This window comes from Fistularia commersonii, chromosome 10 (genome assembly GCF_037954325.1).
Source record: "Fistularia commersonii isolate RoL2024-O1a breed Wild chromosome 10, RoL_Fcom_v1.0, whole genome shotgun sequence".
NCBI classification, from domain to species: domain Eukaryota; kingdom Metazoa; phylum Chordata; class Actinopteri; order Syngnathiformes; family Fistulariidae; genus Fistularia; species Fistularia commersonii.
The window spans coordinates 11,390,479-11,403,454 of NC_141293.1; the positions used below are offsets into that span (position 1 = coordinate 11,390,479).

Here is a 12,976-nt window from a genome sequence, read left to right on the forward strand (position 1 = left end):
GGCGTCTGCGCCCAAATAGTCAGAGACTATACCGCTTTTTAAGATTATAGTTTTATTATATATAGATGCGAAAGCAGTGGTAGGATTGGCATATTAGCGGGCGTCTCTGGAGGTCAGTCAGGGTGGCTTTGGGAGCCCCGGCGACAAGAAAACCCCTCGAAACTTTTATCACAGTAATGAGATTTTATTAACCGTATTTCTTCACCGTATGATTCACTCACAGGGGCCGTGCATTCCTGCAACTCGGTGCCTCGATCCCGATTTAAATCTAAAAAATTCAATCTCTGGTTGGAAGGTAGTAATTCAACACATGTATGGTGTTAAGTGTTGACTTTGGATCAGTTGGATCTCCTCCACTGTCAGAAAAAAATGTGAAATATCTCAAAGGTGGAGTCACTGCCTTCCAGGGAATTCTATAATCCAAGACAGATTTTAACAACGGCCTCCAGCAAACACTTCAAAAGATCACCTGTCATTGCTCCTTCTTGATGGCGGTGATTCTGAACACAGCGGCCAAAGCATGACTACATGAAGTTTATGTGTCGGACCAGAGTTCCGCCAGCACTCGGGTCCAACGGTTTGTTTAACATCCCGTGTTTCGTTGGCCCCCGATGCGTCCGTCGACACCCCATCAGCCTGAGCTGTCTGCGCGCGACCCCGTCCGGATGGAGCTCTCTTGTCCACAGCTGGGATCTACGACTCTGTGTCGCGCCTGGACCCAAAACCGTCAAGTCGCCGTGGAGAGATTTTCCGTCAACAGACGTAGCTGGTGCTTTTTTATTCCTTTTTTTTTTTTTTTTAACTCCCAGACCTTACTGTTGCTCAGCCAGAGGCTCGGCGTAAACCGGATAGATTTAGGTCGGTTTTGACTGGAAGGCTCTCAGATTTTATCACACACAAACACACAACTGGAGTGGAATTGTTGTTCATAATGGTGTTGGATTCAGTGAATAAATGACTCCACCAGCCAGTCATTGCCCGGTTGAATGAATGAGTGGGTCACTAAACAAGTTACTCAGTGACGAACCATTTCACTCACCCGCTGACAGATTTGGTTAGCAATATTCAAGTCCCTATTGGCACCTTTCTGAGACCAGGTGTCTCCACAAAGTTTATCCACTCAACCCTCGTGCGATCTTAACATTGTGTTTACTCCCCTTGTCCTACGGGTCAAAAATGACCCATAAAACAATCTTTCCACCCTAGTGGTGTACAGGCCAGATGGAAACATAAACAAAAAAGAAGTATCACTTTTTCTAATTTTGGGGTCTCTTTAGGAAAAGTCATAAAATTTCAAGTTGGAAAAAAATAGGTTAAGGTGTTTTTTTCTACAGCTAAACATGGTAGAGGGTCACTTTTGACCCGCAAGACAACACAAGGGTTGAATATATATATACACAATCAAATTTTTAGAATCTAAAATTTAACTTGTCTAGATTTATTAAATCTTTTAATTTGTCTATATCTCAAATGTTTTGATCCAAAGGTGGTTAAGGTATATTTGAACTTCTGTTAAATTTAACTGTTTGATTTTTTTTTTTTTTTTTTTTTAACACTTTAAAGAGAAATAAGAGGACCCAATTAATTTAATCCAAATCAAATCCAAAGACAAAAAATCTTCCAATAGTCCTTCAAGCAATAATCCATCTATAGTTCTCTCTGGAACCAAAACATTTTTTTAATTGGATCTCTTTTCAAACTGCAATTTATTTCTAAGAAAAGTGAAGTCAGTTCTCCCACTTAGAAATACATGCCATGTGCAAAGATAGAAAGTAACACTATGCCAGCAAAGCACCTTTTTTTAAATATTTTGTTAAATCCATGAGATTTCTCCCTACAAGGAATTTGGGGTTCATCCAGTTAGGAAATATAAATGGTAGGATTCCAAATTGTGAGTTGTTTGAAGGGGTTTGGGCAAAATAAGCAAGATGTCAGGTCCATTGTAGTTCCCCCCAGTGGCCAACAGAGGTCGCAGAAAATGATTCATTCGTTATCTGTACCCTTGGTGAACTCTGCCTCGAGACTCCTCCACCTTTTACTTTTGGCTTTTCCCTTCAGGGGTCACCACTTTGAATCAACGTCTTCCGTCTAACCCTACTCCCCATATCCTCTTCTCTCACAAACTAACATCATGTCCTCTTTCACTCCACCCAGAAATCTTCCTCAAGGTACCTTGAGGTACCTCGTACCTGGCAGCCCCAGAGTCCTTCTACCAATATTTTCACTATCCCTCCCTGCAAGACTGAACCTCCTCAGTCTGGCCTCTCTGACCTTATCTTCAAAACATCCAACATGTGCTGTCCCGACTCATTCCTGATCCTATCTGTCTTCGTCATTCCCGGAGCAAACCTCAACATCTTCATCTCTGAACCCCACCTTTAGACATCTATTGTAATCTTGTGGTGGATCCTCAAGAATCAAAAGTATTTTTTTTTTTTTTTGTCATTCATCATCTATATCATGTATCCTGGTTGCAGGGGTGCTGGAGCCCATCCCAGCTGTGATTGGGCGAAAGGCAGGGTTCACCCTGGACCGTCAATTGATCGCAAGGCCTCTTCTAGAGACCTACAACCAATCACATTCTCGTTCACGATTGGGGAATTTAGGCTCCCCGATGAACCTTCTTTGTGTTTCTGGACTGTGAAAACCATCGCGTGGAGACTCCACACAGAAAGACCATTGGGTGAATTGTAACAGGGACCTACAGCCCCCACAACCACTGCCGCTACCTTTTGAAGAATTTTAATCCATCAAGGAGGGAATTTTTAAAATTCTACAGCTGTCACAGCAGTTCTGACCATTGTAGCTGCCTCTGAATGTAACGTCCAATCAGCATGCAGTACTGCTCCATAGGGAACCGCCCCTTTTTGGGCAAGGTTGAAATTGCTCTGAGTTCTCTCAGACTATGAAAACCAAATTCAAAATCAGGCACTTCAGTGTTTTTGTCATGATGTAACCTGTTCAGGCCGAGGAAGGGCATCACTTCCATCCACAGTTGCCCCTCAACATTCACCTTTCGCATGATTTTAGATTGGGGATAAAACCGCAGATACCAAGATATTACTGTGAATTTGTGGTATAAATGTATTAGTATACATTATTTCAATTATCTTAGGGCAAAATGAGTATTTTAAAGGGTGGCGACCAACCAGAGTAAGGTAGTCTGTATCTTGGGCTCTGATTGGCTCAGTTATGGTGACATCATCCACTGCATCTCCCGCGCATAACACGCATTCAGAATCTTGCAACAGTTACTGTTCAATGTTCAATTTGTGTAAAATACATAGGCAGTGTTTATGGGAAATGTTAATACGAGTGTGGGAGGGCCATAAAGCTTTAAAATACATATACAGTAGATTGGATTTTTGTTTATTGTGGCTTGTTCTGCAATGCAACCCCCCACGATAAATGAGGGCCTACTAGTGATGTACCTAGATTTAACTTTGAATATTTTTTTGCGTTCTGAACAGTGGTTACAAACTGTATTGCTTCGTCATTTTGACAAGACAAATGTAAATCGTGACAATTGTCTAGTTACCTGTTAATTTACCAATATCATGGGTCAGGAGCCGCCACTGCACTTAATTCCCCTTTCAGTAGCGAATGAAGGCGGTTTACCTGTTAGTCTTGATGACCGGAGTTGGGAGCACACAGGTAAGTCTCCAGCCGAACGTGGCCAGAGACTGAAGCAGAGGGATGTAATCGGCCTTCACCTGCAGCCCCTGTGGAGGAAACAGACTTTGTTACAATCCCCGATCAGAAACCTGCGCAGTATCCAAACAGCATGCAGCTCTGGGGTGGTCGATGGCGGGAAATTCAGGCTGTTTACGCCCAGGGTAAACTGAGCAATAAAACTCAGTGTCTGTAAGAGAAAAACCTGCCCCCCAGGAAGAGCCGTTTCTGTGGGAGGTTATCAGCCTTTATACTACGTCAAATCAGTTATCTGTGGTTCGGGTGTTTTTCTGTGTAAGACACACACACACGTGTACATCACCCGCGCCTGTGACGTGGAAACCGTCAATTCAGAGACGGTTTGTCCCTGAGCTGATTGATCGCTTAAGTGAAACTGCTCACTTTGTGGTAAATGTTTTGAGGTGAGCTGTGCTGTTCCTGGAATGGAGGATTTGTGCAAATCAATGCAAGGTCAGGCTGAGTCGTGCTTTCACCGGCAAAGGAAACGCTTTACGTCCTGCTGCGTCATAAATATTGTGCTGGTTTCAGGAGCAAACGACTGCACAGTAAAGTATAACAAACAATGTTCATTTTGAAATGTGAAAAAGTGCATGATACAAGACATTACCACTAAAAATAAGCAAAATCAGTGAAGTCCCATGACCATGATTATGTTTCTGCTTGTTTTTTTCATGCTTCTCATCTTCCTTCCCCTCCACATCACTCTGGTCTCTGAATTACTTTGCATAATCAAAAAGGCAGCGGGAAAAATTGGTATTTGAAGCTTCCCTGAAATGCAGTGACGCAATTCCAAATCTCCAAATACAATGAGAAATTATCCATTTAGATTGTTTGTTTTGTAAAAAATAGATATACTAGGAACTTGTATCTCAGCTGATTGACACTTTAAATACTTACACACGTAAATAATTTCAAACCCAATATTAATTTATTCTATTTCAAAATGTCCACCCACAGTACCTCTGATGTCCACTGGGAGGCTGTGAGTGCAACACAGAAAATCATTCATTTCGAAATAGGTGGGGAGTCAAAGTGAAATATGCACATATTACATTGTGTACTTTCCAAACAAACCAATCCACTGATGTAGCACAGGAAGTGTGTGTGTGTGTGTGTGGTTTGCAGTTATTGTGTTGTAAGGCACCTGCCAAAAGTGAAAAACCACAAAGTGTGTCAGTTTAGATCACTGATAGCTGAAACTGCCGCTACAGCAGCACCATGACACGCAATTGCCATCGAGTGCACACACACACACACGCACGCAGATTTCAGATTTGTGTCGTTCATTGCGATACATTTCCGAACTGAATGCTTGCGTGGCAGTGCACTTCTATAGGGGACATCAAAAATGATATTTTTTATTTGATAATGGTGAATATCCATTAGCAGATTAATTGGGTTTTGAAGGGTAAGAAAATCACTGGGGGAAAAAAAGGACATATCAAGATTAAGTCAAATAGAATTAAACCTAAAAATCTAAATCATCTAAAATCAAAATCCCAAAGAACGTCTTGGTGCCTCAACCTCAGTGCATGACCCCCCCCCCCACACACACACACACACTGGGTAAAAGTTGAAGAAAATGCTTGAACGTCTCCACCAGACACCACAACCAGGCTGTGGAAGTACATGTCTTGACATGCTTATTTAATATATATACAGTACCTCAATAGCAACAGTCTCTATATCTTGTTTCGAAGCCTCCTAAATTCAGCAGATGGTAAAAAGATCTATATTTCAGGTGTTGCAATTGAAAATATAGATGTTGCAATCATCTCAAACTACCACTCTTAGGCATTTTCTGTGTATTTTTAGTCAAAATTATTCAGTTTCTCTGTGAAGTCTCTGTCACACATCCTTTTAATTTGTGTGCACAAATCTGGTTCGGGGCCATAAACTTGCTATAACAGAAATGTGCAAAATGCTAAATCTGATCAATGAAATCAGCAGCCAAAAATGACTAACAGATCTTGAAGCTGCAAAGGTCCAACCTGAGTCCGTCCTTGGAATCTCCCAAAAAAAACAAAAAAACAAAAAAAAAACCTCTTCTCGGCTTTTCATTTCAAACCGTTATTTTATTCTGAGTCTTACCGGGTTCCGGCAAAGGTAATGGTACGCTCCGGCGCCGTAACCCCCCCCCCCCCCCCCCCCCCCCCCCCCAACTGCCACCCCCGGCCCGTAGAACGTGCAGGTGTTCCAGCTCTTTTGGCAGCTGTGTGTCTGATCTGCTGGACGTTCGCTGACTTCTGAGGGGAAACCAGCTTGATGCATCCTTTCATCTGCTGCCCTCAGTTTCCCTGCCTGGAACCCCCCCATCCTATTTCTCCCCCCGCCTGCTTCAGAGGAAGAGCCCGGTCGTCTGGAAACACCTGTCGACCGTCAGGTTCTGTCTGTCTGCCGGATGGCAGCGGCGCATGTTGTCACGGTGTCTGATTTCCAGATGAAACTGTCGCCCTGTCAAAACTCTCGCTTTCGTTCCCATCGGTGCCACGACCCGATTCTTTCGTTCGGACCCCGGAGACCAGATTTACAAGAGCGTGGGAGAAAACGTGAAAAGAACCAGTGTCCGTTGAAGAACCTGTCGCACTAAATCAAATAAGTTTCTGCCTGTCACCAGTCTCCCGCGACCCCCGTCCTTGTATGGGGACGTTACATTTTTTTCGGTTTGCATTACCATCTGGCGCCGCTAGGGGCCGGTAAGATCCTCAATGGGATGCAAAAACAAACATTGGTAATTTCATGCATTTTATTGACTTTTAACTCCCTAAAAAAATAAAACCCTTCACAAAAAGCTTTCTCTGGGATCAAAGAGACACCAGAAACATGGGTTCTCTGTCTACGTTTCTCGGGATCAATCTGGATTCTCAGGACAGGCAGTTTTAAGAGATGAAGTAATAACTCGTGAAATTCCCTCTGTCATGTTAGCGCCTCCCTTTCTTCTGCCTCAGCCTGCAGTCAGAAAGTCTCGCTCAGTTTTCTGCACAGAAATGTTTATTAATGAGCGAGTGTGTGCCGTTTATCTGCAGTCTGGGGGCCTGACACACATCAGCCATCACATAATATGACTGTGCGCAGATCAGCTCTCCTGCAGATGCGATGATTTTTAAAGGCACAGACGTCTCTTGTCAAACCTCTAATCCAGACTCCCTCTGGAAGAATCTGTAATTTTTTTCAACTGGAGGAGCGTGGCTGGTTGCCGTGGTAACACGCGGCGTGGGCATCACCCGGTGATACGCGGCAGCGAGACTCTCACGATCTGTCAGATTATTTATATGATGTGATGTGTGCAGTGACGAAACCTGTCGAGGTTCATACTTTTCGATATAGAACATGACAGAGGAGCGACTGTCTCTTCAGTTGTTGTTAAGTATGATGGCTCGGCTGCACAAGACAGCAGGAGTTACCTAAAATAACAAACTGCTTTATTTTTTAATTTTTTTAATTTTCCATCTTTCATTGAGTCCTGTATTTTTATTAAGGAATCATTCTTGATCGCGAGATCGATGTTCAGTTCTTGAACATTTGCTTACATTTGTCATTACAAATAGCACGCGGTTTTTCTACATGTTGAAATTATTAGTGTTTCCACCGGGCGAGAAAGTCCCTCGTTCCATTCTGACAGGGGGAGTGTTTCTATGTGGAGTCTCCATGTTCACCCCGTGTCTGCGTGGGGTTCCTCCGGGCTCATTGGAAACCCCGATTTACCCAGATAAGTGAGAGTGAATGGTCGGACGTCTCTACATGACATGCGACTGAAGGGCGGGTCAAGTCGCTGAGAGGCTGGGATAGGTCTTAAAAAAATTGCATGATGCACTACAGAAAGTTTCGCTCAGATTGAAGTCAGTGCAGTAGATTTATTGCAAAGAAAAGATAAACTCAAGATGTGCAGAAAATAATATCGGAGTAAAAACAGGGATCAGAACTAATAAATTGTGGTGAAGAAAAGTACTCCCTTCCTGGCCAGACATCAGGTCAAACAGGTGTATATAATCAATAAGGGCATTGTATGTCATTGTTACCAATCAATAACCTATCAATCAATATAAAGAGTAACAAAAACAAAATAACAAACACAAATTCAATAATCAATATCACTTCATTACTCAATAAATAATAATTCAGTTTGTGGCTCTTCCAGCATGTCTCTGGGAGAGACACTCAAGTGAGAGAGTGAATGGTTGTCATCCAAAGGTGGAAAACTGTTGTATATTAATTTGTCGTTTTTGCTAAATTTTACAATTGGCATTAAATGAACACCCGATCTAAAATATACCACACACGCGTAATATATGAATTAAATGACTGCCATTTAAATGATATTTCACGGTTTGAAATATTTTTTTCCTTTTTTGCCGTGTGGATATCGAGAGATCGACTCGCCACTAGACACCCGGTCCGACCCTCTCTGTCGCCCAACACATCTCCCAAGCGCTGCGTATCGAGCTGTAGTTACAATGGAGCTAATCGTTAGCGGGCAAGACGCCGCCACAGACATTATTTACACAAGCGCTGTTTTCTAAGTCCCCCGCTGGCGGAGACACAGCTCCATAGTTTAGTAGTTTGTGTTGGAAGTGCTCCCGGAGAGGAGAGGAGGCTCTTTTTCTTCCCCCAAAAGGCTGGAAGTAAATCGAGAAATAATTTCCCCCCTTGTAATGATTGCCGCGCTTTACAGAAGAGACGGGGTAATCACGATTCCATGGAATATGCCACCCTGGTCCACGCCTACAAGGCCGAGTCACCTCGCTCCATCAGAACCAACCTGTGAGGCTGGCAAACAAAGTAATCACAAAGTCATTTTTTATCCCGGACTGACGCCGCAGTGAGAAGACGGTGGCGGTAATTTAATCACCCCGGTCAAAGCGTCTTTCATTGAAATTAAAAGTAAATAGACTCCTCTAATCTGAGCCCTGAGTTATGATTTTTTTTTTTTTTTCCCCTGTTCAAGCCGTCTGACCTGGCCACCTTGGATTAAAAGGAGAGTTCGCCCAAAAATGAAAATTCCTTCATTATCTGCTCACTCACTCCCACGCCAGGCGGAGAGGTCGGGCAAAGTTCCTCAGCTAACAACGCTCTCCCGGAGATTCAGAGGAGGAGATTCCTTTTTTTAAAAAAAACATGTGGTGAACTATGACTGTCTGCAGGAGTAATATCCCCATCATAATTCAAGAGCTCAAATCCCCTCAGATGTCTCAACCTGCGTTGGCTCAGCTGCGGCCAGTTTCTTCTATAGTTCCGAAATGTAGACGTTCCCTCATCCAAAAGGAGGTTCAGGGCCGGCTCCTCGAAAAAAGTGGGTGAAGAGCTGCTACGTACATGGAGCCTTGCCTCACTTTTGAGCCACGACTGTACGATTAGCTTCCAGAGGCAAGGGGAGTGGTGAGCACTGCACAATTCCTATTTGGACGTGGATTTGGACATTATTTGGTTTTTGTTGATGTTTGGAAGTCCTCACAGAGATGCCAACAAAGCCAAGAATGACATCAAGCATACCGAAATGTCTAGACCACAGAACATGGCGTTCGATTAGCGTCATTCATCTCTGGCCAACACTTCTCTGCGTGGTTCTCTGCAAAAAACGGTCTTGAGTCACCTATCATGATGTAATACGACTCATTCCCGGGGGGATAGTTGGGCAAACTCTTGGATATGGACCTCAGGGAACATCATTCGCTCGCACCTCATGAATGTTCTTCTCCAGAAGCCTGAATTAGATTAAGACCTTTCTCAACTTGTCAGATTTCTGCTCTCGGATTTTCTCCCTCCACCTGAATCCGTTGCTGCGGTAGCAACATGGTGGTGCCTGGTACCGCCGTTTTAAGCGGGAACTCTGCGAAGAATCCGGACGCACAGGAGCTTATAAGCTATAAGTGGAATATTTGCAAAGTCTACCTGATGCCATTAAAGAATGCAGACCCTGATTCACTCTCTGTTTTTCTTGTAAAACACAATCGAGGTTTTCATTCTGACCCCGCCCTTGGACCCTGCGCTCCCCCGGCCTCCCGTCAGGATGACTGGAATTCTCCTCCTTGGGTGAACTGCTGCATCCCCTCAGGAGATTCAGTCCAGACCCCTCATTTTCACTGCTAGGATGGATTTTGTTTTCTTGACCTAGAAGCGACAGCCTCCTAAACACACACACACACGCACACACACCTGTTGTTTTTCTGGAAATCCCCTACGTGGGGCCTGCTATTCTGTTTTTCACCGGCATTCACTAGAACCGGGTTTAACCCGACTCTTGGGGGTTGGCAGGTTTGCGGATGTGGACCGCCAGTGATGAACCAAACACCTCCGGCGACCTGCATTTTCCCGTAGAGTGGCCTCGACCCTCCGTGCGTTGTCACGGCAACAACAGCGCCAGACAAGTCCTCCGTGTGTTTGCTTAGCCCGGTAGAGGGGAAAAAAAAAAATAGTGAAATAAGTACAAATGAATTAGAAACACGTGCGTGTTGATCACATGATGGCATCGGATCAGGTCTGCGCTCAGCGGCCAGACACGCGGCCCCCCCCTTGTGCGAACACGTGATTGGAAGTAAGAAGTGGTTTTAGCCTCAATGAAAACCCGAGGCCCGATGAGAAGGAGCAGGCGAATCAAAAGGCTTTTACGCCCTGGACGCAGAGCGGACCTGCACCGCCAGGAGCTCCATCGTGTAATCGTGTAATTACGCTCCGAGGGGCTGGTCTCTCATGTTCGGGTTGAAGAGTTGGGACTCGAAGTGCTTCATTACTCTGGAAATGTTAGTAGAACATTTGGCTGCAGCTCTGGACTGTCAAATCTTCTTTTAGAAGATAACACAAGCCGCAAATGGTGTCTACTGTTATAAATGTTCCACAGATCGGTCCAATAGGACACGGATTTGAACACAGACATAAACATGGGCATGTAGCTACGATCTTCTCTGCTAATTTGAACGTGGAAGTTTCTTCCTGCTTCACTCTGCTAGCCGTATTCAACCACAGACAGCAGTTAGTACTTTGGGGACTGGTTGCGGTTTCTATATCCGCATCTATCGCAATAGGAGCGGCGTGGCACGATCGATTTTGGAACTGAACATTCTTGGTTCGATTCCTTGCTCCTCCTAATCTGTCGAAGTGTTGTTGAGCAAGACACTGAACCCCTAGCTGCTCCCCTGGCGCTGGTGGATGGCAGCCTACTGCTCATGGTTCGAGAATTTCCCCACAAGGGATTAATAAAGGATGCATTAAAATAGTTATCTATATATATGTTATTTCAATCCACTGTGTTTGAAACATGTGCATAATTGACAATGACAATACTATGACTATATGATGTGCGAATGAGAGCGTGAATGGTGGTATGTCTAAATGCCGTGTGAGTGAATGGTTGTAGGTCTCCACATGATGTGTGAATGAATGTTGTGAAGGTTCTATGTCTCTATAAAATGTGCAAATGAGGGAGTGCATAACGTCTCTGTATGTGGGCCTGTGATCGACTGGTCCAGGGTGAACCCTATCTCTATAGATGCTGAATGCATGAATGATGTTATTTTAGCCGAATCCCTATGTGAACACTGATCGTACTTTTACTAAACTTGAAAAAAAAATCCCAAACCCTAACTGCTCCCTTGGCGCTGGTGGAGGGCAGCCTACTGCTCGTGGTTCATCCATGATGGATTAATTGCAGAGAGCGAATTTCCCCAAGAGTGATTAATAAAGGATAAATTACTATTATTATTATTAATATGGTCAGTGCGTCCACCTCACAGCAAGATCCCTGGTTGGATTCCCACATCGGACCTTTCTGTGTGGTGTCTCCATGCTCTGGGCTTCCTCTGGGTTCTCCGGTTTCCTCCCACAGTCCAAAAACATACAGGAGGTGAACGGTCGCTTGTCTCTAAATGGCGCGTGAATGATTGGGTAAATGGTACTACGTTTCTATATGACTTCTGAGTGAGTGAGACGTTCATCTCTGTATCAGAATAGCCTTTATTGCCATTGTAGGACAATGATTGAAACTGTAGAGCACAAAGACGCTGCACCCAAGTGCCCAATCATCTTGCGCCATGTCATGTGATTAGTCGTATGTCTTCATGTGTTCTCCCGCTGACGGAATGGGTTTTATTCGCCCGTCCAAAAACATGAGGAATGTTCATTTGAGACCCTTTATTATCGACTGACGCTGGGACAGCTAGGATATTACCAGATCAGAGTATGAATGTATGAATAAATGAATGAATATCATCTGTGCAGACATTTGACCAGATCACTTTGTTTTGCAAAACATTGGGACACAAAAATAAAAATGAATATTAGTATTTTGAATATCATTCTTGTTTTAATCACTGCATTTTTGCAGTAATTAAATGAGTTCTGACGTACGATTCCCAAGTTGTCCTCCTTGATAAAACCGCCTTGGGCGACACTGAGAAAAGTATTTAAAGTATTTAACCGCCGCTCCCTTCTTATTACAAACCAAATCCTAAACAGGAACCCAAACTTAAATCAGTTCCTGTCCTTGATCTTCAGACTGCTAGAAGAAGCGATCTGAACAGGAACCGTCCAGGGCTTTCGTGCCCAAACCTCGGAACCGGATAGTACATGGTGAGGCGGCCGGGGGAAAACAAAGGAGCAGCCAACGCGCATAGTTGCTGGTGTTCATCACGCACCCGGTTGGGCTTTGGGGATGGAGTGGTTTGACCAGAAGAAGAAAAGAAAACGGAAAAAAAAAAGGGAAATCGGCATGTGATGATGGAGAGTGTTGATTCAGGGGGAGGGCGCTCAGACAGATCAGATGACTCACCCGCTTTGAAGCCACACTCGCAATTATTTCATTTTCAAATAGAGAGACGGGGCCCTCAGAGGGGGAGAGGGAGGCACGGCATTGTGCCTGTTGTCTGTTACAGAAAGACAGCTGCTCTTTTTTTATTAGCAGGTTAATTGAGCCTTTAAGCTGTGGAAGACTGTTAACATTAAGATGAGGTCTTTTATCTCACCAAACTCAACGTTTACCTCGGTTATTCTTCTCGACATGTTTTTTATACTAACGTCGAGCGCACGCAGAGAAACCGGTCGGATCCAGTCAGATGCAGAAGAGGCGGACTCTTGGTAGAACTGAGCGTTCCGTGCAGGAGAAAAACAAGAGTTTATTTAATGCTACCGGTATATAAGAATACTTTGAAAAGATTTGGAAAAGACATGTGTAAAACTATCATCTCACATCTAAAGACAAGTTTTTAGAGTTTTTAGTCGCAGCCTAGTCTCGGATTGAGCTTTTACAAAGACTGATTCGTACAGGCTCAATATTTCAAGACTACAACTGCAT

The 12,976-nt window shown here is 44.0% G+C and overlaps 1 protein-coding gene across 1 annotated transcript in view; it reads right to left on the reverse strand.

The window, feature by feature from the left end:
- Window positions 1-12,976, reverse strand: part of rftn1b (raftlin, lipid raft linker 1b) — a 127,844-nt gene that overhangs the window by 6,319 nt on the left and 108,549 nt on the right. The window contains exon 8 of the mRNA XM_086153763.1: window positions 3,619-3,722. Within this exon, the coding sequence (XP_086009889.1) occupies window positions 3,619-3,722 (104 nt within the window). The remainder of the gene's footprint in view (window positions 1-3,618; window positions 3,723-12,976) is intronic.